The sequence below is a fragment of the Numenius arquata genome, chromosome 7 (assembly GCF_964106895.1).
Source record: "Numenius arquata chromosome 7, bNumArq3.hap1.1, whole genome shotgun sequence".
Lineage (NCBI taxonomy): Eukaryota > Metazoa > Chordata > Aves > Charadriiformes > Scolopacidae > Numenius > Numenius arquata.
Genome location: NC_133582.1, coordinates 42,450,038 through 42,476,171, shown reverse-complemented (window position 1 = coordinate 42,476,171; position 26,134 = coordinate 42,450,038). Strand labels below are relative to the sequence as shown.

The window sequence follows — 26,134 nt, the reverse complement described above, 5'->3', positions numbered from 1 at the left end:
CAGATGATACCTAGACAGCTAAAACAGTGCAGAAAAACTCATTTTTTTTTAAATAATGCCTTCAAAACTATGGATGAGTAGATGACTGTAAATCAGGCTGCAGACCTTTAAACTAAAAGGTGGGTATGTAGAACTACAGATTAACAGAACCTGGGGTGTTGGTTTGCCTTGCTCTCATTTCTTTCTAATTGGTCCCTGATTTTATCCTCTTGGTATGTCTTTTCTCTCTCAGGAAAGTCATGCTTGAGCTTGATGTGAGTATCTGCCCCTGTGTAATACAGACTTTCCAGGAACTTTACCTTGTATTTTAGCCTTGCTGGCATAAATTTTTTTTAAAAAGAAATCTCGGTTTCTTATCAGCATTCTTCTTCCTTCTCCCCCTAAGAAATCTCAGTTTCTTATCAGCACTTTTCTTCCTCCTCCCCCCAGTGGAATAGAGTAATAATCCTGTTTGGGGCTCTGAAGTGCTACTTTAGCATAGATTAAACCTTCACTTCACGGAAACTTTGTAATAGTAAAGGAATAACATGATCAGGAAGAAAGTAAATCTGAATTCTGCACTAAACTTTGAACCCATGTCCAAACTTCATTTAAACTGAGAGATACTTAACGTGTAATTACAGCTATGCCTATTACTTTGATGCCTGCAAGATCTTTATTTCTGACTCTTCAAGTGTTAGTTTGAGACTGACTTGTCTCTGTTTCCTGAAATAGATTGTTTTCCCAGATGGTAACCTTGTCTGAAGAATGTGAAATCCTGGAAAAGTGGAAAGTGCATGCAAGTTGAACAGAGCTTAAGTAATATACCTGTTCATGTAGTTTAAACTCCGAGGTGGGGGGAGTCCTGGCAGCAGTTCAGGTCCTTTAATTCTACGGATTGCTATTTCTGATACATGCAGCAAACACAAATGTGGTTTCAACTCTTCCCCCAAAAGCTGTTTTATTGCAACAAGTACTACAAGAACCAAATAAGAAAGTATTGCTGAACCTCTGTCTTGTGAAAAAGCTAATTAATATACCCAGGTATTGGGGGAGTGCTTTAGTTAAGCTCCCAAAAGAAGTTGCAAGTCACGGACAATATTTTGCCTTGAGGAACCTCAGATTATTTGACTATTTGGCGTTCAGCATGCTCTCTCTCTCTCTCTCTCTCAACCAGATGAAACATGTTTATAAACTGCTACTTTCAAAGTACTTGTTGCTTCTGCTCCGGTAGAAATAGAACAACTGAACTGTTTCTCTAGTATTAAGCCTTTGAGCCATGAGTATGGGATATCCAATGGCTGTGCTGCAGTATGTTTGAAATAACAGAAAAATCACAACTTCAAAGCTTATTGGGTACCCCCAATAAGCAAAGATGACTGTTGAAACGGGGGCCTTTTCGTCCTGGATGCTTTTCTGAGTGAAATGAAGAATTGAACTCCATTTTTGTGTCAATCACTCAAGTTTTTAAAAGTATCTTGAATACAGGAAGAAGAGGTAAAGGTGACAAGTATGTTCTCTTGCTTTGGGAAATGAATGTGATATGACTAGACTATGCTCTACCTTACACTGACAATATGGCTGAATTTGATTATAAAAACCCTTGATGTGCTTTGCAAAGTCCATGTTTATAGTATCTCAGGTACTAAAATTACAATGTATCCCATTGTAGGTAGTGTAGTAGGAGTGATGCCACACAGGTTCTGCAAGAATGAGTGAAGGAAGATAACTTTCTGGTTTGGTTTTTTTTTTTTCTAAAATGTCTTTGCCATGAACCATTTTTTTTCATCTTGCTCTTACTGTGGACCCAAAGACAACTGAAAAATGATTGCTGGATTTCAGCATAGCAGCCCAGAACACTAGCCTATTGTTAGCCTTGTTCTCTGTTAAACTGCAGGAAAATGTGTACAAGAATTAATTGTTACTAGATTTTGGCATATCTTGCCTCTGTGCTAGACTTCTCAGTGGGAGAGATAGTTACAATCACCTTCCAGAAGCACAGTAGGTAAAGCATCAAAGCTTAATAATTTTAATAATCTAAACAAAAAAAAGCAGTCTTGTGGATTTCAGTTCCACTGCATGTACAGTACTTCATGTATCAGTATCCTGAATCTAGTTAGATGCTGGTGTTAAAATTAATGGAAGCCACTGGTAACTCATAAGTATTTCTGTGGGTATTTCTCAGTTCTGTGTTATTAAGACTGGATGTTTGCAAGTGTGAGAACATCTTGCTTTAAATACTCTAGAGCAGGTGGTGTTCAGGTCTGGGAGACTTAATAGAGCTGGTCAGAGTAATCTCTTGTTGTCAAAACTGGAGTTACAGATAACAAGACAAGCTCCACTAAATATAGGATTATAAGATCTATTTATAAGCCTTTTATTTTTACTAATACGTTAGTCAATGTCAAGAAAATGGCTTTAAAAGGAAGGTATGAAGATTGAGTGTCTGGCACTTTGTTCTGAAAGATAACTTTCAAACACAAAATTATCAGATCTAAAGCGTGCTACTATACAGTAAGATCTGTGTAGTTTGAATAGTGTACTGTTTTGATACTTATCCATGGCAATAATAATACAACATAGTTCTTAAACAGGGCGAAATGGAGATTGTCAGGAATAATGCTGTTGAGTATCTTACCCCTCACGAAACTTCGCTTTTAAAAACTGGATTTAGAGAATTTAACTTGCCACAAATAAATGGGGTTTTAACTCTGAAAATTTGACTCAAAGATTGAATCACTGAAATATGTAAATACTGCTTTTCTCTTTTTCCAGCGGCAGTACCACAAGTTCTCTTCAGTAGGTAGTGATGATTGTGCTGGCTCTTCACCTGAGGGAAGGAATTCTCAAGTTCATTTCAGTCAGGCTATCCATTCTTCATGTTCATGACTACATAACTGCTACAGTCTTTGCTCAGAAAAAAAATAGCCTGAAGTTGTAGAGGGTAGAAATTAGCAATGACCTAATGTTACAAGTCATCCATGTCAGAATGAGAAATCTGCCTTTGCCAAATCAAATAGAGTTACCTGAGCCTAAAAAGATGAGTGGGGTTGTAGTCTAACTTTTAGTGAGGTACTGACTGGGATGTGATTACTTCAGTGTTGCTTCATGCAGGCTATGAATATAAATACTTGCAGACTATCTTTGTAAGCGTGTAATGTTTTGGTGATGCCACCGCATTACTGGTGTGAAACTGAGAGTAGTACCAGTCTCTTATCAAGAACAGGGAAGCTTCTTTTGACACATTTCAAAACAAAACTAATGCTGTAGTGGCAACTAATGCTGAGAGTGACGACTTCACTCTTGCAACGAGTGCTATAGCAGTAAAATGAGTAACAACTTCGCTTTTGCAACTTAATTAGGGTACATCCACTTAAATGCCTTGTATCTGTAATAACAGCAAAGTGTAGTAAAAGGGAAGTTAATTTCCCGAGTACTCAATGTGCATCAGTCTCAATCATGCAAGACAGTGTTCAGTGTTGAGAAGCATTCCTTAGAACGCAGCAGTTCCTAAAGCTTCAGCCAAGCAGTTGTGGGCGTTTCTCTAAATTCCTGCTCATGTTTAGGGAATAGGTATTTGGGTGTGAAATAAGCATGTCAGGATGTTAGTGGTGGGTTTGCTTAAACTTTTACAGCGCAGAAAGGGTACTTAGTCAGCTCTTTACTCACAATGCTTGGCTAATAAGTAAGTTTCTCAACTTCAAATTCCATTTCAGACTGGCAAATAAGCTGTGCTATCTATCCAGATTTCTCCATGCTGCTGTGTTTTTATTTGTGTGGGGTTTTTTTATGGCAGTAGGAATTATGCTTTGCTAGAATTATGGATGCAGGGTACTTGAATCATTTTGATGTTAAAAAAAATTTTTTTCAGGAGTTAAGCATTCTGATGATGACATGAAATACACTTGAATCTGAATGTGTGAAGGTGCAGCAAAAGTAGCGTGATCTGCAACAATATAGCAAATAATAGGGCATAAATCACTGTACCCTGGTACTGTTAAGGAGTAACTGTTGTAACAACATCAGTGGGGAAACTATTCATGTTCAACTCCATGTGCAACTTAGTCCATTAATTGTTTGATAAACATAAGTATTCATAATTATTTTTTTTTTGATGGAATTGACAAAGCAGTGAGTTGAGTGTTTAAAAACAAAGTATTTTTGTCTTGAAGCATATTGATGATTAGCGTACTCTGGTTTTAAATGAAAATCGTGAATACTAACAGGATGTTTCTTTTGTTTTCAGGTCTTGGCACAGAATGAATATAATTAGAGAAAACAGAGATCTTGCTTGTTTCTACACAACAAAACATTCATGGAGGGGAAAGTAAGTAGTTTAAAGTTTGTTTGGGTTTTTTTGTTTTGTGTGACATCTCTCATTTCCATTATTGGATGTAGCTGCATAGATGTATTGCTAGATGAAAATTGAACTAAAGGCTCCTGCTGCGCAATCTCTGAACCGAATGTATATTCCCTAGAATCAAATGGGATTTTGAACATTGTGTGTTAGCCTTCCTCTGCACATGTTCCCACACTCAGGTCCCTCTGAAACAAACCACCTGACTTACTTGGCTTCCGAGTCTCACTAATTTTGAAGTGGAAGTACTTCTTCTCAGATTGGGTTCTTGGAGGAGTAATGTCTTATGTACCTTAAGAGATGAGGGTCACTAGTCCACACATATAGTTAACACGCTGTGTAATAGATAGTCTCAGTTAGTAGTTTAACAGACAATTTGAAGACTTCCGTTGCTAGAAATACACTTCATCCCTAATGGGGGTCTTGGGTCTAAAAATTAATTTTCAGTGATGCTTCTGTCTGCAAAAGCTAGGTAACTTCTAATAAAGCCATCCATTAAATTATCATAACTGGTATCTGTTATGCCATGTTTGAAGTCAATTGTTGTGCATACTTTTTGAAGCTTCATAGGACTTTTTTGGTATCCTTGCCCATTGTTCTTTCTCACACGCATAGTAGTGCTGTGGAACTGCAATTTTTTTCATTGGTACCCAAATATCAGCAGAACAAAGACGATATGTTGCCTGCACCTCAGGAGCAAGAGTATTGCTTTATTCTAATGATTATACAGAGCAGTGATGTCTGAATCTGTTTGACCATTAAGTTGAAACTGGCTGCTTTTTTGACTGTCTGCTGATAGATACTTCACAAATTCTTCCTATGAAAGGTTAAGAATGCTGGGAAGGAAAGGAGGATGGGATTGCAAGTAGTGGCAGCCACAGATCTTTCTCAATTGTGCTTTGAAGAACCATGAGATTCCTTCAGTGTCTAATCAAAGAGCTTCCTGCCTTTGTCAGCATAAATTAAAGCCTTGGGTAGATCAGAGTCCGGAGTGGACTGAGCAGCTGTCTGAGGGCAAAGTCTTTCCTTTACCAAGACAGATTCTTGGCTGACTTGAAACAGACAGTTTAATACTTAGTCTTACCTCATTAGAATTCTAGCTGATAGTTGTGTAAATTGAGTTTTACCTGAGTTAAGATTCCAGGCATTTGGATTTTTGTGGGCATGGGTGAATAAACGGTTTCTTTCAGTAATCATAAGATACTGTGTTGGAATAGAACACTAGAACAGTTTGTTCCTCATATATCTTCTGTTGGGGGACAGAAAGATTCTAATCTTTTCCTCTGAAGTTCCTGTGGCATATCTGCAAATTTGGTGTGCATACAATTTGAGCCACTTGGTGACAATTAAATGCATAGAACTCAGATTGCTTCTCTTGCCCAATGCCTTCCATTATTCACTTTGTTCTCACGTTATACAAGCTGTTGAAGTTAGAGTAGTATGATCTTGAACTTTGATGGTAGCATTCTGATAAACTACGCAGTCTTAGGGAACTTCAAACTAAGTCTAAAAGAGAGGCTTAGTTTAAAAACTTAATGGCACTTCACTTTTCACATAATGAAGGGGAAAGGAGTATTTAGTGAGTAGTTGCCTCTTGTTATGTTGGCAGCAGAAGCTTATATGGCTTTTAGTAAGGTTATATTTGAATACTTAAGTCCACTCAGTTCATAGTTATACCTTCTCAGTATAATCTATGGATAACATTAAAAAAAAAAACCACCACCAAACAGTAAATAAATGTTCAGTGCTAAATGAACCTGAATCACTTCTTCTATTCATATGATTTGTCACGTTGTTGAATATGAGCTCTGTGCTCAGTTAAACTATTTTCTGGTACTACAGATGATGATGCTCCAGTGTTGACCTGTAATTCTGTAAAATTGACGAAGACTGTCTTTCTCGAGTGTTTTCATGAATATGAAAATTGTCTACCAGGTTCATCCTGATCTAAAAAAAAAATAATGTAACTTCTGACTTCTACAGTGCTTCTAAGAAACTAGTGAATAGGCAATAGCCTTTTTCCTGGGAAGAGGACATTTGCTTCAAATTCTTCTTCTCAAAACAGCCTAGCATTAAACTGTACTGCTGAGTAGTTTTTACAGATAATTAATGGTAGTCTCCAAGGCCTAGAGGTATAAATACCTCTCTGCATATTTAACGGTGAAGTTCTGGGTAAGTAAGTATTTAGGCTGTGTGTACGAACTGACTTCTAAGTCTCCTCTGTTCATGTAACAAGATTTGAGTCTTCTGAATTTGCTGGGGAGAGGAGATGAAGGACATGGTAACTTGGCAAATCTGCTGTTCTGTCTTGTGTTCCTTGTCGCATCACATATTAAGAATACTGGATAATAAATACACTTCCTAGATCTTGAAATACTGGCTTGAGCATGAGGGGAGAAGAGAAAGGGGCTATAATGTTTGGAAGCTGGTCTTCAATTATGTGTGATCATTGCAGATCCTTAGTCTGCCACAAAGCACTGTGGTGGCAGGTCACTTCAGTAGTACGGATTTTTCTAAGCTGTGAGCAAAATAAGCACTTGCTTTAATTCTTATATGAACTCCTCTGGGTTGGACTTGCACCAGTTTGTTTGAATAATAATGCAAGAGGGTAGGCAATGAAGTTTTTGAGGTTGTCAGACAGGTAGTCTTGGCCTTGCTATTATGAGAGAGAAGTCAAGTAACGTGAAGGAGCAGCTCTGAATGTATCTGAAGCCCATGCAAGGTTTGTCTTTATACAGAAACGATGGCTTAGACTGCAGACCTGGCAAGTGAGAGAGAAGGGACTGCACCACAAGAGTGCAGAGAAAGGGGTGGGGGGAAACAACCTGCTTACCGATGCAATGTCTAGCAGGGCACGGGTCCAGATTAGTTAGCTGTGTGGTTGATCCCGGCCCATTCTTTCCCTAGCAAACCCATGGTTTACTCAGAACTGGAAGTGAAATTGCTACACTGAATTAGTTTTAAGATGGACAACTAGCCGAAGTATTTTCATTTGATTCAAGTTCAGATCCTGTTTCTTTGGTCAAAGAATAGTTACTAGAACTGAGTCTGGTTCAGGTTTGGCTTGACTTTCTGGGCAGGACTGTTTCCAGACAGAAGTACCCTAGAATAAGAAGTTTCTACAAGTAGTAGGGGATTAGTAATACTCTACTGTTTCAAGCTCTGATTAGTTACGTTGCAAAACTTCCTGATTGGAGAATATGTGAACAGTCTATGTATAAAGAGCTGGTTCAGGGTATGCTGTGAAGATTATCTAGGAAATGAAACCATGGTAAAGCTTCCATTTTGTACTTGATGCATCTAAATTTCTTAGCTTTAGGTCACTGCCCCTTGTTCCTGATAAGCCCGAAATGCAAGCAACTACCTTGCTACAGCCGTTCTTTAAGCGCTATGGCAGTTAACATATCGGTGATAACAATATACAATGACTAGCTGTGTATTGAACTGTAGCTTCAGTGGTCTGAGTCACTCTGAGTTTAGTAGTCTTAGTTTTCCTCAAGGTGAAGAAAATTAGGCTTGGCCATAGTAACACTTTGACTTGTTACAGTATTGTGATCACATGTGTGAGGTTATTTCATGCTACAACTGTTGTCTGAGACAGCTGCAGACAGATGCTTTAGAGTATTGCAGGAATCTTTTTTCCTATCTGTCTACTCTTTTTAGAATTTATTCTGGTCTGGTAATTCCTTCCAGTGCAAGTTCCAAGAGTCTTGTTCCTTACTTAGCCAATAACATAGGGAAAGATAGGCGTAAGGAAATATATTTAGTAGTATTTAATTTGTATCCCTTTTGTGGATATGTAGAATAGAGGAGCTTTACATATTATAAGGGTAAACTGCAAACTAACAGCTTAAAGGAAACTCCCTATCTGTTTCCCAACACTGACTTGCATATAGCTTTTTAACATAGCCTTTACTGTTTAACAGAAGTTTTCTGTGACTTCTGGAGAAACTAATATTCTTCTCTGTTCTAGGTATAAGCGAGTCTTTTCAGTTGGAACCCACGCCATCACCACATACAATCCCAACACGCTAGAAGTTACAAATCAGGTAACTGTCATTTTTGAACAGGGCTGGTTTGAGTTGATTTCTGACTTATGTTCACCATGCAGAGTGAATAGTGGCATTGTCTTCAGAAACTATCTAGTCTGACAAGATCTCGGCAAAACCAGAAGGTATGGCAGCTGCTACTAAAGCATACGTAACAAAGCTGGTGTTGCCTTCAGTAATTCTACAAATGCCCAGTAGATTTTGTACTTTTAGGCAATTTATCTTTATTGGCCAATAAGTAGTAATTTGCTTTTGGGTGTGCTATTCTGAATGAACTGGGATAAGTTTGATCACTGTAAGGCTATATCCCAGAAGGGAGACAGGACACATATTTACTTTGTAGAGTATCAAATAGGAAGTTGAAGCTGTCACGTAGCATTGTCTCATTACAGCAACTTGCTTAGTTATTATAGGTACTAAGAGTTTTTGAGTAGAGGAGATGTAGTTTTAAAATTACTAACAGTATAACCTAATTACTTTCAATTATCTAGTGGCCTTATGGAGATATATGTAGTATTTCTCCTGTTGGAAAAGGACAAGGAACAGAATTTAGTCTCACTTTTCGCAAAGGGAGTGGAAAAAAGTCTGAAACACTTAAGTTTTCCACAGAGCACAGAACAGAACTCCTTACAGAGGCACTGGTAAGATTATTTTCTTTAATTTCATTTATTTTTCCTTTAAGCAATCAGGAAATACTTGGTTATTATTACCATTTGTGGTAGCTTACTATGCTTTCTTTCCTTACATGAAAAGTATGAAAGTAAGTTGTCTTTTGAGCTGTTACATTAATTTACTTGATCTAGTGTCAGTTGCAGCAACTAGCGCATGATTCTTAAATAGAAAGTAAAGCTAAAAATACTGAATACATTAAACTGCAGTGGACTGGTGAGTCTTCAAGGAGGCTTAGCTCAAGTCCCTTAAAACAGGGTCAGCTTAAATGTAAGCTTTCTGAATAGACTGGCTATCGTATTTGCATTCATTCACGGTTAACTTTTTTAAAAACAGAGATTCAGGACAGACTTCTCAGAAGGAAAAATCACAGGACGGGTAAGTGTTTGCCTTGTCTGGATCACGTATAGTTTAATGAAACAATGTAGAGATTTAAACTTCTACTGTGTACTGTTATGCTTGTACTATATGCACTACCTAAAATAGCTTTTGTAAATTTGGGTCTGAAGTCTTGCTTTGAGAAGTGAAAATTAGGATTTTGTTCAAAAGCAATGGGAACCTTTTCAACAGGAGAATATTTGAGTTCTTTTCACTTGGCCTGAGCCTTATGTTGGTATGCTCAGACTGCTGAAATAAAGGGCTCTGCCACATGGAGTGCTTGGTTGGAGAGAACGAAGAAGAAAATGTAAGCTTTGATTCATTATTCAATGTTTACTACTTCTACCTTGTTACTTTTTAACTCTAAGTAGTTTTCTGCATAACATCCTGAATACTTGATGTGGGAATATAGTTTTCTGGGAAGATTTCTGTAGGTCAGATTAAAGACAAGATTACTGTATTACCAAGATTCATTAAATGGCAATGAGCAAGGCAATATACAGAGCTGGGCTTTGTATTTGGTTTTATGTCTTCTGGTCACAGAAGATAGCACTTAAAGTGACTTTAAGCATTCCATAGAATAAATCTTCAGTGATGAGCATAGTGACACTGCTGGAATGTGAGAGTCCCCTTTTGTCTTACTATAGTTTAGAACAGATCTCTAACTTTTGCTGATTTCACTAAGGCTATTTGTAGTGGAATATGACTGCAGGAGATGAAAAAAAGATTGCACTATAGTGATAAGTTTACCTTAATTTAGTCTTGATTAGCTGAATAACAACATCTGATGCAATAGCTATTTCCTTGTCTAACCTCAGTGTACGTAGCCTGTGAGTAGGCCACCTTCTGCAGCAAGAGAAACTTACTCCCTTTTGGGGTGGCTGTTTCGGGTTTGCTGCTCTCTCTTCAAAATGCGTAGTTCAAGCTGTGCATTCCTTGTCAGTAGACAGCTACTTTCATTTGATTCATAGCGTTCTTAACATAGATAAGAGCATTAAGGGAGGTGATAAAATTTTTTTGAACTTTACACTCATGCTGCTTACTACTAAGAAGAGAACAATTGCTGTGCAGTGAAGGAGTGTGTGTATATATGTCTAAAAGTAGCTCTCTCTGCAGAGGTATAACTGCTATAAACATCACTGGAGTGATACGAGGAAACCTGTGATTCTGGAGGTGACTCCTGGAGGTATTGACCAAATTGATCCTGCAACAAATAAAGTCCTGTGCTCCTATGACTACAGAAACATTGAAGGCTTTGTTGATATTACTGGCTATCAGGGAGGCTTCTGTATCCTCTATGGAGGATTTAGTAGATTGGTGAGTACTAAAACATTGGTATGGTGCTTAGGATGTTTATATTAATATTTAATAATGAAGCTTCAACATAATTTGAGCATACAAGTATGTGCATCTTTAGGACCCAGCTGCTGAGCCTCAAAGCTTGTGGACAGGTTTTAGAACCCCTTTTCCACAGGAAATTAATGAAAACATTTGAGAGCAATGTGTGGAGGTTTTTTTGCCTATTGCTGTTTAAAAACTACAGGGTGCAAAATATCTAGTTATTTATATTTGGATAGTGAACATGAATGCAATATGGACATGGAACTTCTTGACATTTCTCAAAGTTACAAAAGTGATAGGAAGGTTTCTATTCGGAAATAGATCGATCAGTGGTGATGCTTCCTTTTTAGCCCTGTGACCTGATATGCAGCAGCCTTGCTTGGGAAATACTGCAGTATAATGTTGGTTTCAAAATCTTTAAAGGGTTTCTATGTGTTATACTGGAAGCAGCTGAAATGGATCTTTAGGAATTAATTCATGGTTAATAATGTAAATATAGTTACCTCAGTCACTACCAACAAAATAGGACTCTGCTCTCTAGATCAGGGTTTCCATGTCTCTTGTGCTGCAGCATGTTTTTCTCTGGCATAAAATTAGCAATATATAATTGATCCTCTATAGCTGCCCTAACTTTGCCTAACAAGGCTAGATGGAAGCCTTTACAGACAGTGGTAGCCCCAGCTGCTGGTTCTCTGGCTCCTCACTCCTGCCAGGCTGTCAGGATCTGTTGCCAAGGGTGGACAGGCAGGTCATGCAGACCTTTATTTTAGTGGCATGCTCATGTGTAGCAGGGTATCCTTTAGGAATAGCTGCTATCGATTTTTTTTTTTTTTTTTTTTTTTTTCTTGAAAGGGGGATGTAAACTTAATAGTGGATCTCTTGTGTAATAAATACCTCTGCTGTTTACACTGTGCACTTAGCAAAGGCCAGCCTAGTTGCTGGAAAGATTCTCTACTGCTGGGTGGAGGATTATTTATGGAACTGTCATTTCTTGAGCTATGTCCTATTCTTCACCTGTTGTGTTTTTTTTTCTTGTCAAAACTTGCAGCACCTGTTTGCATCTGAGCAGAGGGAGGAAATTATAAAAAGTGCAATAGAACATGCTGGCAATTTCATAGGTATCTCTCTGCGGATAAGGAAAGAATCCCTAGAATTCGAGCAATACTTGAATCTTCGCTTTGGAAAATACAGCAATGATGAATCTGTAACATCTTTAGCAGAGTTTGTTGTTCAAAAAATAACACCTAGACACTTGGTAAGGGTATCAAACTCTGAACTTACTTGGTTCCTCTTAAGTGCTAAGAATTCTTTTCCCTAAAGTGCTTTTTTGTTTGTGGTTTGTTTGTGTTTTTTTTTTTTTTCAAGGAACCTGTAAAAAGAGTACTAGCTCTTACAGAAGCTTGCTTAGTTGAGCGGGATCCAGCTACCTATAACATTGTGACTTTGAAACCTTTAGGAGAGGTAAGAGGCAATCTTTCTCAGTACCACTTCTTCAAATAGAAGCCTTAAAAGACAATAGTAGGAATTTGATAGTATACATAAGATGGCCTCAATTTGTAGAGTAGATAAATAACACTGCTTCATGAATGTGATCCTTATCTCTAATTTTTAGGTATTTGCAATAGTATGTGACTGTGAAAACCCCCAGCTTTTTACCATTGAATTTATCAAAGGACAAATTCGGAAGTACTCTTCAACAGAAAGGTAACTGGAGCTCCTGTGTGTTACAAGTTCAAATGGAAGTTGCAATTGTAATGCTTCTAGTCTCTCAGTTTCCATAAACTCTGACCCTTGACAGTGTTAACTTGAAGCCTTGCTATTCTAGTGGTCTGCCACTTACAAATCAAGTTTTGTTACAGGATCTAAATCTCTCCCCTTTTACCTTCATACCAAGTTTAAGCAAATCTGTCTGGAAGTTTTCTGATGAATGTGTAAGGGTGTTGGACAGTTAGATACAGCCTGTTTCTCATAAGGAATGTTGCTCTGTTTATGTTGTACTTGGTTAAGCAGTATATCTGGGAGAAGGAAAGAAAGCACAATTGAAGTGATACGGAAATGTGAAGGCTGTAAACCCTTTGAGCTATCTGCTTGAGATGGTCTTAGTTGATTCTATTTAAAACAACGAGCAGAATAGTCCCTGAGTGTACTTGCAGTTGTAATGCAGTCTAATCCTGCTAAGTGAGGTTTTGCATAAAGTGCAGGGGTGAATTGGCTCGCAACATGTGTAACTCATTAACAGATAATCTAGAGTCGATCCCTTCAGTGAAAGGCTACAACTGGCTACGTTGGGTGTAAGACAGCTCTGTTCTTACAGTGAATAAAGAAACACTTGAAAGTTAGTGACCTCCTCCAGAGGTGTAGCTGTTAGCACCAGTGCTAGTAAGAGATCCCAAGTATTGTTGCCTTTTATTCTGTGCTTGGTTGGGTTTTTTTTCCTCTTTTTCTTATAACGTGGTTCTTCGGCATCACTTTTCTGATCTAAATTGTATTTGTATGTCTTTCTTCCAACCCAGAGATTCTCTCCTGGCTAGCTTGTTGGATGGAGTGAGAGCTTCTGGTAATAGAGATGTCTGTGTGAAAATGACCTCTACACACAAAGGTCAGCGTTGGGGATTACTCAGTATGCCTGTAGATGAAGAAGTAGAGAGCCTTCATCTGAGGTTTTTGGCTGCTCCTCCAAGTAAGCTAATGTTTATTACGTGGTTTTGTAGTGCTTTATTTAGTCAGGTACTGTGCACTTAACTTTTGTCATGTCTTCTTCCAGATGGTAACTTTGCAGATGCTGTGTTCAGGTTCAATGCTAACATTTCCTACAGTGGGGTACTACATGCAGTTACACAAGATGTAAGAATAAATCCTCTGCTCATCCTCTTAAGATGTTGTTAATGCATAAAGGTATTAATAACTGTTATTTCTTAACCAGGGTCTGTTCTCGGAAAACAAGGAGAAACTCATTAATAATGCCATAACAGCATTACTCTCGCAAGAGGGAGATGTTGCAGCATCTAATGCAGAGCTTGAAAGCCAATTCCAAGCAGTAAGAAGACTAGTGGCTTCGAAAGCAGGCTTCCTTGCCTTTACTCAGCTTCCAAAGTAAGTGAGAAGTCTCTTCAAGCTTGGAAGTAGTAGGTGAAAACAGTTCTTCAGCTTTTGATGACCTCTTATGTTTAAAACTGACAGTTGGAGCTAAGCCTCACTTATGAAAAAGACTGGAAGACTCTGGACATGATAGCTTCCAGTAGTATGAGGCTGTCACCAGGCTTTAATGTAAATTCAGCATCCCAAATGTTCATTAGTATGTAAAGCTGGTTGTTCCTTTGCTAAATACTCTCTGCCTGGAGTCAAACATAGTTTAATGTTTTTCCTGGTGGAAAAACTTCTAACATGTACCTTCATCCATCCTTGAAGTAGGCAGTTCTTCATTCTTAAGTTATGTTGATGCCACTGCTATCTTCAGTTCAACACAAGATAAAACTTGACTTTAGGAAGTTGAGCTGTATTCCTACAGTAAGTACAGCCTGCTCAGAGTTTTTGTCTTAGTTGGGTAACATAAGGAATCAGAAAAACTGCCTGATGTTCTTCTGAAAATGAAAAATTCTTTGGAGTATTTCTGACTCTGGACTATGGGGCAACTGAATGATGCAAAGAGTAACATACGCACTTAATTTGAGATCTTTATAAAGTTCTGTTTCTCTGTGGATGGTGTCCTGTAGTACCACTATCCTGTAACTACAGAAATATGTCTTTGTTTTGGTGAATGTGCTCTCAGCATGTTGTTACAAGTGAAGTAAATATTAATATTTTCCTACCAAGGAATTTCAAATTTATGTAAATGTCAAGGTACTGGCTTGCTGAATGCAATGGGAGCAGGCCACTTCTGGTCCCCAGTTGGACTTTTATCTTAAGACTAGGATTTCTGTTTCCTCTCTAATCTTGGTGGTTTTGCTTTCCCTTCAAAAGATTTCGAGAACGATTAGGAGTGAAGGTTGTGAAAGCCCTCAAAAGGAACAATGATGGAGTAACCCATGCCTCTATTGACATGCTTTGTGCTCTTATGTGTGTAAGTACTAAATTGCAGATTCTTTGACTTTGGAATGTGTGAACTTCAGTCCACTGAATGATGTAGACATAGGGACTGCCCTTCAACTTGCAGTGTGCTCAAGCATGAAACAAATGGTGGTATAGTGTTTTCCTGCTGAACCTGAACTAGGATGTGCTTTTTACCGCTTCAGAGTGTGGCTTTTGGACTATAGCCGTTAAGAACTGAGGGTGAAAATGTGACTGCATAGTGAATCCTTTTTTCTTTTTTTTTTTTTTTTTTTTTTGCCTTTTATAGCCCATGCACGATGACTATGACTTGAGGCAGGAGCAGTTGAACAAAGCTTCCCTTCTTTCTTCAAAGAAGTTTCTAGAAAATCTACTAGAGAAATTCAATTCCCATGTGGTAAGTGAAATTTTGAAAACAAATAACTTTAAGTGCCTTTCCTAATTGCTGTGAAAACACTTCTGTCATACTTGGATATGTCTTTGAATGTATTTATACCTGCAATTGAAGTGCAGAAAATGCAGCTATGTCTGGAACTGAAGCTTGTTCTAAATAGGTTGGGATCTTGACAGGTTAGAATGTAGCTGCCTATAGTGCAGAACCTGTGTCATGCAACAGATGTTTGCATGTTTAATATGTAAACTGGGTGTTCCTTTCAGTGAAAAGGAAACTGATACTTACAGGATTAAAACTAGAAAAAGTAATTTGCAGCACACCAATACATGAGGTCACGAGTCTCCAATATGCTCTTGGAGCCAATGCTTTACCAGACTATTGCCATACTCAAGAGTAATGGCATATATTAAACTTGTAATTTTCGTTTGCAGGCTATTTCATGGTATGACAGGGAAGGGCACCTCCAGCATCATGAGTACTGATTAAAACTTGCATGAATACTCTAGGGCAGGGGTGAAACACTGTATCTGTATTACATACCTGTCTTCCTAATTTCAGGATCATGGGACGGGTGCCCTAGTAATTAGTTCACTTCTGGACTTCCTGACATTTGCCCTATGTGCTCCATATAGTGAGACTACTGAGGGGCAGCAGTTTGACATGTTGTTGGAAATGGTGGCATCTAATGGAAGAACACTATTTAAGCTCTTTCAGGTAAGACTTCATAATTTTTTCATTATTAGAGGTAGTCAATGAACGCGAATGTTTTCTTCTTCTCCTGAGAGACAAATTTGTCTACTGTTCAGCTGGTTAATGTGCCTAAACCTTTTTTACCTCGGTGGGTTTTTCAGTGACTTACTGTTTCCCTTCAGATAACAGATTGAGGTGCCAAATCATTGTAGAATAGACTAAGACTTGTTTCTAGAAACACTAGTTAAATATTAAGCTAGATGAAGCAAATGCACAGATCTTCCTGTCTTTGGAGAATCTGACACCTTTTTGCTTCTTTTTCAGTAAATGAGAGTTACGAGTTACAAAACAGGAGTAGCATCCTCTTCAATAGCAAACCTGTAAGAATTCTGGGGTTTTTAGCTAAAATGTCAATGCTTTCTCTCTGTAAAAACAGCATGTTCTTCTGCTTCTTGGTTGGTGTCAGCTTGTGTCAGCCCCCAGCATTATTCCAGCTTCTCTGGTATATACTGCTCTTCGGTGCCAAGAAGTCCATCTGATAGTAGCATGAGAGATTCTTGCTTAAAGGTATAAGATAGGAACTCCTTCCTGGGGCTAGCTTTCACAAAACTGAGAGAATCACTTTTGCCCAGAACTGGAGGTGGAACATACATGTAGATGAGTTATGGAAACTGAAGCACAAATGATCCAGTCTTCAAATTTTGCACTTGGATAATTATTTTTTTCAACATTCTGTTTTAGCACCCTTCCATGGCAATTGTGAAAGGAGCAGGTTTGGTAATGAAGGCAATAATAGAGGTGAGATTTTATCAGTGTTACCTGGGATAGCATACTAAATGTGTATTGTATATTTTGGAAGTGAAATTGCTTACCGATAGAAGTTTGTTATATTAGCTTCTCTTGGGGGCGGAAGGGAGGGGTCAGAGGAAGGCGAGGAACAGAACACCTGCTTAATTGTGGGTGGGTTAATATAGCAGCTTCCTTTATCTTACACTTTGGGGTTTGGAAGGCATGTGAGTTGGGACATCAGATACTGCCTTGCATGTTTTCATACTGCAGTCAAGATTTGGCTGTTAATGTTGTATGTAGCTCAGTCACATACCTCAGAGCCACCAGACTTCTGCATGTTAAAGAGTCTCGCAAGGAGAAGAGGCCATATTTCCTGGAATGCAATGCAGGATGGAACGAACTGGGGTTAGCAGGCAGTAGTGTCCCAGAGCAGACTAGTGATGTCAGCCTCTGTTCTTGCTCTTTCTGCTTCAACAAAGGATGTTTTGGCTTTGTTACTTTCCATACCACATGATGTATGGGCCAAGTCCATACTTCTCAAGGGCTGCTCATGATTGTTGCAGGGTGACACTGCTATCTGACTCTCGACACTTCCTGTGTTGAAATTCAGGGCTTAAGTTAGTGCCTCATTGTGTCACGGTGGCTTATGCATCGAGTAATTTCTTGGAATGAAAGTGAATGAACACTTGAAATAGAGGTATTATAAATCAGCAAGTTTCCATTGATAATACTTGATAATGTTAGCTAAAAGTTGCTGTGCTGTTTATTTTAACTCCTGTCATTTGAGCTATAGTGGGACATGGGCAAGTAAAAATGTAGCAAAAGCTTTTCCGTAATTGTTCATTGCAACTAATGTATCTTGACTGAGTGACAGTCTCCTGTGGCTTATCCATGTGGCTGTCTAAAGTGAACAGCACCAGTTATTCTTAAGTAGTTACTGTTGACCAAAGTAAAAGCACAAGCAATTACTTGTGGCTGTCATTCTTTGTTTAACCCTAACTTGCAATTGCAGCATGGAAATGGTAGTTGTGAAGGTACTACCAGTCTCCTGATTGTGATGGGAGATGTGTGTCTTGTTCTATCCAGTTACTGTCCTCAGATATAACTACCAATTATGTGGTCCATGGTATTACTACAACTCTGATCAATTGCTGTAGAGAACTTGCACTTAAAGCCAGTCATACTGTAGCTTCTGGCCTTTTGGATATTAGTTGACATAATTGATGGTCAAGAAGGCCTTGGAACTGTAGACTAAGATAAAAGCAGCTTAACTAAGATTCTTTCTTTAGTAATCATCTTGCCCTGTTTCCAAAGGAAGGAGACAAAGAGATTGCTACCAAAATGCAAGATCTTGCCCTCAGTGAAGGTGCCTTACCTCGTCACTTGCACACTGCTATGTTTACAATAAGCACAGATCAGAGGATGCTTACAAATAGGTATGTCAGTCTCACTTGATATATTATATTTTAAAAGTCTAATTAATGGCCTGGCTAACATTGGAAACGTTGGGAGGTCAGGGAGGGAAACCTGCAGTTCTTTTGGAGAATATTTTCTTCAGCAGCTGGTAAGCAGAGCAAGCTTCAGCTGAATCTGCAGCCCACTTAATAAAGCTTTGATTTTTTTTATTTTTGCCAAAATGGGACTTGGGTTGGTTATTTATTAAAGGCTCAAGTTTTGATTGTTTTTTTTTTTTTTCCCTTGAAAACATTCAGGGAAAGAAAAGGCAAGTAGAATGTCTGGAACTTATTACAAGTTTTAAGTTTATACAACTATAAATCCTGGTGTACACACCTCAGACATCTTGCAGTTAGGGTCACCATCCCATCTGAGAGAAGTCTCCTCATAGAGAAATCATTCCATGAATTCATCAGTCAGTAGAACTTGTGAGCTGTTGAGACTGGGCCTGAGGGTATGCTGAGGATAACTCAATTATTTACACCCAAATACAAGGTTATAGAAGTTTTAACTGCACAGTGCTGAAGCACTTAGAGTTGCTAAGCAATGTAGTGACAAGTGGAATTTGGTGCCACTGTATGTCATTCATGAGAGAGCTAGTGTGAAACCTTCTGTCATACTAGTTCTGCTTGGAGCTACTAATGACTTGCAAGCAATACTTCAGTTCAGTGCAGCAGAACCCTAGTGACAAATGTTGGCAGAAGGTGTCAGTTGACATAGAAGGCAGGCTCCCAAAAAGGCTTTTCTAGTCAATAACTGGTATTAAGAGCTTCAAGTAGAGTAGTTAAGAGTTCTTGATGGCTTCTAGACTCTTAACTGTAACTTAAGATTGACTGGATAAACTTACACTTGGTCATTAGATGTTTAGTTTCTGCTCTATTGCTCAAGTGTTCTTTTGAGGTCTAGATCAAAAAGCATGTGCTGCTACTGTTCCACTAACTTCACTGGAACTTCTTAAAGACAACACTCTAAAGCATGCTAAGCATATACTTGGACTGGGACAATATAATGCTTTGTGCTCTTACTCAAGAGCATGAAGCTTTTGCTCATCTTCATTTCACCAGCATGATAGGGGTGTCAGTGGTTTAAAAATCTATTTAAAATACTAACTTGTGGTTTGTTAATTTCAATGGCTTTTTCAGGCAGTTAAGTAGACATTTGGTTGGCCTCTGGACAGCTGAGAACAAAACTGCTATGAACTTGTTGAAACGTATTTTGGTGAGTAAAAATGGGATGTAGACGTAGGGAAAGAATAAAATCTGAAAGCCTGTAATATTAGAAAACTTTGGGTAGTCTATATGGTAAACACATCCCCTTTCCCCTCCAAGGGGGAAGCCTAGTCTGGGAGATCAGCAGTCTGGCATCTGCTATTTGAAGGGTATTGATGACTAGTACAAAATATCTCAGATTCTTAAAGTATTTTGTTACTTTCCTGCCACTTCTAAAAATGGTGTATGACAAACAAGGTGTCTGACTTTTTTTTCTTTATTAAAAGTACAAAAATATGGGAGACGTGATAAACATAGTCTCTGATGCTTAGTGCCAGTAAGAAATTAAGACACTGGTTCTGTCTATGCTTTCATGCCTGTCCAACTTTGTTTGCTTATAACATAGCTAAATTTACATATTAGCTGATACTTGCCATGTTCTTTCGCACTTACAGCCTCCTGAAAGATTCTTGCTTAAGTTACTTTGGTGAAACTAGTTCAAAGAATAGTGTTGTAAGGAATTACTAAATCTGGAAAAATACTGACTTATAATTAAAAAATAGCAGTTCCTTCTTTTTTGACAGAGCAAACCATCTTGATCTCGATCACTATCTTCCAGAAGGCTTAGTCAAATGAGACTATCTCATCTCTAATGTCACATGCAACATCCAATCCATATTAGAGGATATTGATGGAATCTAGTGTTATAGTATTTATCCCCTTCAATTGCTGTGGGATCAACTCTTTTCTTCCTGTACTCCTTAGCTCCCTTTAAGAAATGGGATATAGGCAAGACCTCTGCTGTACTGAAGCTAGTTATGTGCCTCTGTTGAATGGTTCTGTTGAGGATGGTGGCATTTCACTAATAAAAGCAAAAAGCTGATGAAACTTTACTTGCTTTAGAGTAGAATATAAATTCTGTTTTGAAATATCATAATTTAAAGAAATGATCTTATTACCTAATGTGATGGTCTCTGTTCCAGTAGCCACATGCATGTTTACACTGGTTTTAAATGTTTTTAGCCACCAGGTTTGCTGGCGTACCTTGACAGTGCTGATCCTGTTCCTGAAAAAGATGCTGATAGGATGCATGTTAGAGATAACCTAAAAATTGCAACTGTGAGTAAATGTAGCTGACTTACCTCCTCCAATATGTAGTCTTAGTGGCTTTTCTATTACAGACACGTTACTGTTGTATTGTCCTGCATCAAATGTATTGATAGACCTGCAACTGCAAATGACTAATAGGATTTATCCTGCAGGATCAGTATGGCAAGTTTAACAAAGTGCCAGAGTGGCAGAGACTGGCTGGAAAGGCTGCAAAGGAAGTTGAAAAATTTGCCAAAGAGAAGGTGGATCTAGTCCTGATGCACTGGAGAGATAGAATGGGCATAGCTCAAAAAGAGGTAAAAGTATTTGAAGTTCTCTTTTTCAGCAACTTAACTAAGAGTAGAGAGGAACACCTGCAACTTCATGAAATCAGAGGGAACCTTGACAGTAATACAAATCCAGGAACGTGAGAGACTTCGTAGTTCTGCTTCCTTTTAGCAAACTCTCTGCCTATTACTAATCTTCATCTTGGGTTAGAAATGGGTTTCAAGGAAAATGTAAAGCAGGCAAATAGGTTCATTCAGCACATGTATTAAGCTTTAGCTTCTTCTTGCTTTAGCCAAACTTATCAAACTGGACTGCAGCTTAATGTGCATCTCTTCCAAGATACAGGAGAACAGGAAATTCCTTGAAATGTGGCAAGACCAGTCTTTAAACTACGTTTTCGAAGAAACTATGGATAGTCTTTATGCTAGTGCACTTCATGCTAGTGGTATTTTAGTTATAAACCTGCTTGAAGAAGCTTAATATGACCTTGAATGTAGGTATCTTAGTGCTTAAATTGCAATGTAAGACTATACGTAAAACCACAGTTAGATTGAAGTGATAGGCGACTGTTTTGATGTGATGTTAGAACTGCTTGAGTTGTTATTGTTGGGTCTCCTTCTTCCTTTCATTTTATTGTCATGTTCCGTGTGACAAACTTCTTGAATCATGAGATGTTTCCCTTAACTTCCTTTAGTCAGCTAAGCTTATTTTCTTGCATTCTGAAAACGAAACAGGCTATTATATGTGCAAGGAAGGATGAAAAGAGCAATGCAGAGTATTGAAAATGCCTGTATTTGTACTTGATTTGACATAACAATAAGTTTTAATCTAGGAAAACCCTAACTTGGTAAAATCTAGCTCAACTTTGTGTACTGTGGTGCTGAATTTTGATGGGTAGTATTTCTGGAATAAATGTGAACTAGGTTCAAAACAGTATTAATGGAGAAATGTGGGCACTGGTGGTCAAGGACAAATTGCACTTCAAACATCTTGTCTAGATACTGAGTTTAAACAGTCATTTTCTTAGCTGGAGTTCTGAGCTGTTTAATTTCACAGTAAATAGTGTAGCTTGGAATGGGTAGCCAGTTTGGTGTTACCACTTTGAATTGCTTGAGTGACTGTGGCTTGTTAAATGTACATTTTCTTTTTCTTCTGACATTCCATCACAATCAGGACAGAAACAATATGGTGAGTGTGGATTATGTTGCTCAGACTTCTGCTTGCATGTGGTACCTCGTGTAGATTATAATATTGATTTCATGCTTGACCAAACTAGGGAACCTTTCAGTGGCCGAGTCAAGCTTGTGACTAATTTCTGTGTCTTGCTCTAGTTATTTCCTTTCAAGAGCAAAGCGTTCTTGTTGTGGGCTTTCCCCTCCATCAGCTTTGGAGCTGATCAGGACTTACGGTGGTGGGAACTAAGCCTTTCTCAGGGTTAACTTGCTTCTAAATGAGTGACTTCAACATCTGAAAGTTTCTCTGGCATGATTTAACTTTGTGTAAATAACACTTGTGAAAGTCTGTTGCTACTACTTTTTAGAAAAGGAGACATTATTAATGAGACTTAACTTAGTGTGGCTAAGGAATGAAGAAAAACCTAGCTTTTTATTTTAAAAGGGGAATGGGGAGTGTCTGTTTCTACTAACTGCTTAAACTTGACTCTTTTGCAGAACATCATTCAAAAGCCAGTGATATTAAGGAAACGACGCCAAAGAATAAAAATAGAAGCAAACTGGGATCTCTTCTATTACAGGTAAAAAAATGAAGATTAATCGGATGGCTTGTGATACCAGTTGTTACCTGGCTGGATATTTTTGTTAATGTTTTCTTAGTTGCTGTGGCTTGATTCCAATTTCTGCTTGCCTTGAAACAGTGCAAGTGCTTTGTAACAGGAACCTATGAAAAATGAAAATCTAAGGTGTACTCAAGGAGTTAGCTTGTGTTTAGGAAAGGGGGGAATTTGGAAGGCTTCTCAAGTGTTATCAAACTACATCCTTTTTACTCTTGAATCAAAATGAAGAGCAAGCAACAAATTGCAGGTGCAGATCTCCATGATGTTGAAGGCTAAGCAAAGTAGCACTGAAAAGCACTGTAGTGTGTTTGCATCAGCCTGTGAGCTACTCCAGATATTTTAACTGTCAGGATGTTGAAACACTGGAGCAGGCTACCCGGAGGTGTTGTGGATGCCCCATCCCTGGAGGTGTTCAAGGCCTGGCTGGATGGGGCTTTGAGTAACCGTGTCTGAAGGAAGGTGTCCCTGCCCAAGAGCCCTTCCAACCCAAACCATTCTATGAACTTGAATTGGAATAAAAATTAGCTTAAGGCAGGCAAAGTGAAAACACTTGGACACTGGATTTCAAATAGTGCCACAGGTCCTAAATGCAGCTTGATTACCTGGGAGTTCTTATAACTGTCGAAGTTTACAATGGAGGGGCCTCCATCTGAAAAAAAGATTATCACTTTACTTTGGCTACAACCATAATTACTGTAATAAACTAGAGACTGCTACTCAGTACCTTCTAATTAAGGTCCACTAATGCTCATCTTCTCAAGGTTGCCGGCTGAATCTTGTCTGCCTTTCAGATAATGTTTGAGGGGGTTTAAATTATGTAACTTCTTTCTTAGATTTCTTCAGGATCATGCTCGATCAAACTTGATTTGGAACTTCAAAACACGGGAAGAACTGAGAGATACTCTTGAGTCTGAGATGAGAGCATTTAATATTGACAGAGAACTTGGTAGTGCTAATGTTATCTCATGGAACCATCAGGAGTTTGAGGTAAATGACCCACTGTAGCAGAAACTGCATGTAGGAAATATGTCTACTTAAAATGTCACTTATTCTATGTCTACCTACATGAGTAAATCTTGACAATCCCTGACTGCAAGCTAGAGTTCTTTTGGGGTTCTGGAGTAAACTGCTAAGGCTTAAGTCTGTGGACAGGCATTGTTGTCCCATGTTACTCTGCAAAACTGAAACCTTTCCAGGCTGACAAATCCCATTGTAGAGATGAAACGTCGATTGGAACTCTTGATGTATTCTCTCATTAAGAGGAAGAGAGAAGAGTTGGTATTACATTGTTTTCAAGATAAGTCATATGTCTTGAATGTGCTCCATCAGACTTGTTTTGGGTCGTTTCACAAGTCACTTCTTCCTGATAGCAAGCTCCATGTCTTTATTTCTGTTGTGTCTCAGCGATCCTAAGTCTATTATATACTGGGTTGCCAACCCATGAATAGGTTATGTGGCTAAAACCATGCTGCTCTGTAAATTACAGGTCGAGGATACTGCTTTCACATCTTTCACATCCTAGGAACAGCAGTACCTAAAGTCAAAATAACACTTGAGGCTTCTGCAAAGCAAATGATATGGTCTTAGTTGGCATTCTCAAAACATCTTGCAAGATGTTTTCAAGTTATGTGTTTAAGAGACACTTCCTGTACTCTACTCTTATCTGCAGTAGTGTTATGGTTTCACACAGTTTTATTTAATGTTTAATCCTTTAGCAAAGCAAGGTCACACTTGAATGCAACTGCAAGATATTCTTAGATATTCCCAGTGCCATCCTTGTCACAGTACAACTTTCTAGTGGAAATTTGAGCAGGGGACAAGTGAAACAAGAGTAAACTGCTGCTTTTCAGGAATTCTTCTGATTTGCAGGAGTAGTCAACTAAGGAATTGCAAGACATCAGGCTAAGGCTTTAGGAGAAAACTATTTTATTTACACAACTGATCTGTATCACGCAGCTACAGGTTACTTCTTACCTCGTAAATAGCTAAGTTTAGGGTTAGGATTTTTTTTCATTGGCGTTTAGGTTTTGAAGTTTCTTTCAGGTATGGGTCAGGCACAGGACTTCTGGGTGCCGCAAGTGTCAGCTCTCCCAGCTCTATCTCTGTACTTTAGAGGTGCCAACTGGGGCAGAATCAAAAGTGCAGATTTGAAATATAGTAATACAGGCTTCCCACCTGCACTTTGTGCTCCTATGTGCCTTATGCTACTGGAATGCGTCACTAGCATTCTTGCAGTTACAGGCCAGGATACTTTGGGACTGGCTTGAGGGGGCTTCTGCAACATTTTTGAACAGCTGCTGTCTCAGATTTGCTTTTAAATATTTTAAATGAATACTTTATCAGGCTACACTGTAAGTGTTTGAACTAACTACACAGTAGTGACAAAGGCTTCTCTGTCAGCTGTGGAGCCTGTCACTTTGCTCAGGGGGATGCTGGCTTGAGATCACTCTGGAAGCGTACTAGTTAGTAGGACTTCGTTGTATCATGTGCTGTGGTGAAATCTGTGGATAACTTCTGTGGCCTCGTGACAGTGGCCTGCAAACTATAGATAAGAAAACCACTGTAGAGGGTGGCTTTTGTGGTATGTTAGACTTACCACTAAATGAGGCGCTTTCCAACCGCTGAGCATTGAGGCACATGGTTAAATTTGATGTAGTTGCTCTGAAGTTAATGATGGCTGTCATTGTGCAATTTCACTTTACGTTCTTGGTGCATATACTGATGCCTCAAGGCTTTTATTACCCAGCATAATAACAAGTATAACTAGTAATTAAGTTGTGCTTGTGTTTCATACTTGCAGTAACATTGTGTGAAATACCTTGCAATGGAATAACTACTTATTAAAGCTTGAGTCACTGAATACAAAGTGTATTATCCAAGTTTAGTTAATAAAACCGGTTGATATTAGAAACAAGTTACTTAAAGGCGGGAAGCTGGGATTTCAGTAAGATAAGAAACTTCACTTGTTCTGGGGAGCAACAATAGCTTATTGCATATATTTTGTAGATGTGTGTTTCTTTAACGGCAGACTTCAATCTTCCTCGGACTGTAAGGTTGCTAACCTTGTTGAGTTTCTGGATGCAAACAAGAACAGTATTGTTATGCAAGCAAAACTTAATGAAAGAGAAACAATATTTACTGTTAAGTAACTTGTTCTGTGTTACAGGTAAAATATGAGTGCCTTTCTGAAGAAATAAAAATAGGGGACTATTATCTAAGATTGCTACTGGAAGAAGATGAAACTGAAGAGAGTGGAGCAATCAAAAAATCGTGAGACATTATTAAAATCCTATCTCATTCCTAAGGTCTCTGTTTGTTTTCTTCACTAAAATATCATCTCTTTCCTAGATATGAATTCTTCAATGAACTCTACCATCGCTTCTTGCTTACTCCAAAAGTGAATATGAAATGCTTATGTCTGCAAGCATTGGCCATTGTTTATGGAAGATGTCATGAAGAAATAGGACCGTTTTCTGATACAAAGTACATCGTTGGGATGTTAGAAAGGGTAAGAATTATTTGAAATTACTTGATATAGTAGATAACAAACAGGTAGTCGAACGTATGTTCAGATCCTTCAAGTTTCTGTGAAACCCAAGCTTTGGTTTT

At 38.5% G+C, this 26,134-nt stretch overlaps 1 protein-coding gene across 2 annotated transcripts in view; it reads left to right on the top strand.

Annotated features, from left to right (window-relative positions):
- Positions 1-4,238: 4,238 nt before the first annotated feature.
- The window catches only part of DNAJC13 (DnaJ heat shock protein family (Hsp40) member C13), a 48,227-nt gene continuing 26,331 nt past the window's right edge, over positions 4,239-26,134 (top strand). Inside the window, exons 1-24 of one of the 2 annotated variants that reach the window (XM_074151022.1) lie at positions 4,239-4,306; positions 8,310-8,385; positions 8,877-9,026; positions 9,391-9,432; positions 10,549-10,749; positions 11,822-12,028; positions 12,139-12,234; positions 12,386-12,477; positions 13,287-13,453; positions 13,538-13,617; positions 13,697-13,866; positions 14,734-14,833; positions 15,110-15,217; positions 15,773-15,928; positions 16,646-16,702; positions 18,008-18,129; positions 19,291-19,366; positions 20,380-20,475; positions 20,619-20,762; positions 21,907-21,921; positions 22,404-22,486; positions 23,359-23,512; positions 25,692-25,795; positions 25,874-26,033. In XM_074151022.1, coding sequence (XP_074007123.1) covers positions 4,239-4,306; positions 8,310-8,385; positions 8,877-9,026; positions 9,391-9,432; positions 10,549-10,749; positions 11,822-12,028; positions 12,139-12,234; positions 12,386-12,477; positions 13,287-13,453; positions 13,538-13,617; positions 13,697-13,866; positions 14,734-14,833; positions 15,110-15,217; positions 15,773-15,928; positions 16,646-16,702; positions 18,008-18,129; positions 19,291-19,366; positions 20,380-20,475; positions 20,619-20,762; positions 21,907-21,921; positions 22,404-22,486; positions 23,359-23,512; positions 25,692-25,795; positions 25,874-26,033 — 2,724 coding nt within the window. The remainder of the gene's footprint in view (positions 4,307-8,309; positions 8,386-8,876; positions 9,027-9,390; positions 9,433-10,548; positions 10,750-11,821; positions 12,029-12,138; positions 12,235-12,385; positions 12,478-13,286; positions 13,454-13,537; positions 13,618-13,696; positions 13,867-14,733; positions 14,834-15,109; positions 15,218-15,772; positions 15,929-16,645; positions 16,703-18,007; positions 18,130-19,290; positions 19,367-20,379; positions 20,476-20,618; positions 20,763-21,906; positions 21,922-22,403; positions 22,487-23,358; positions 23,513-25,691; positions 25,796-25,873; positions 26,034-26,134) is intronic. The other variant, XM_074151023.1, reaches the window with a different exon arrangement.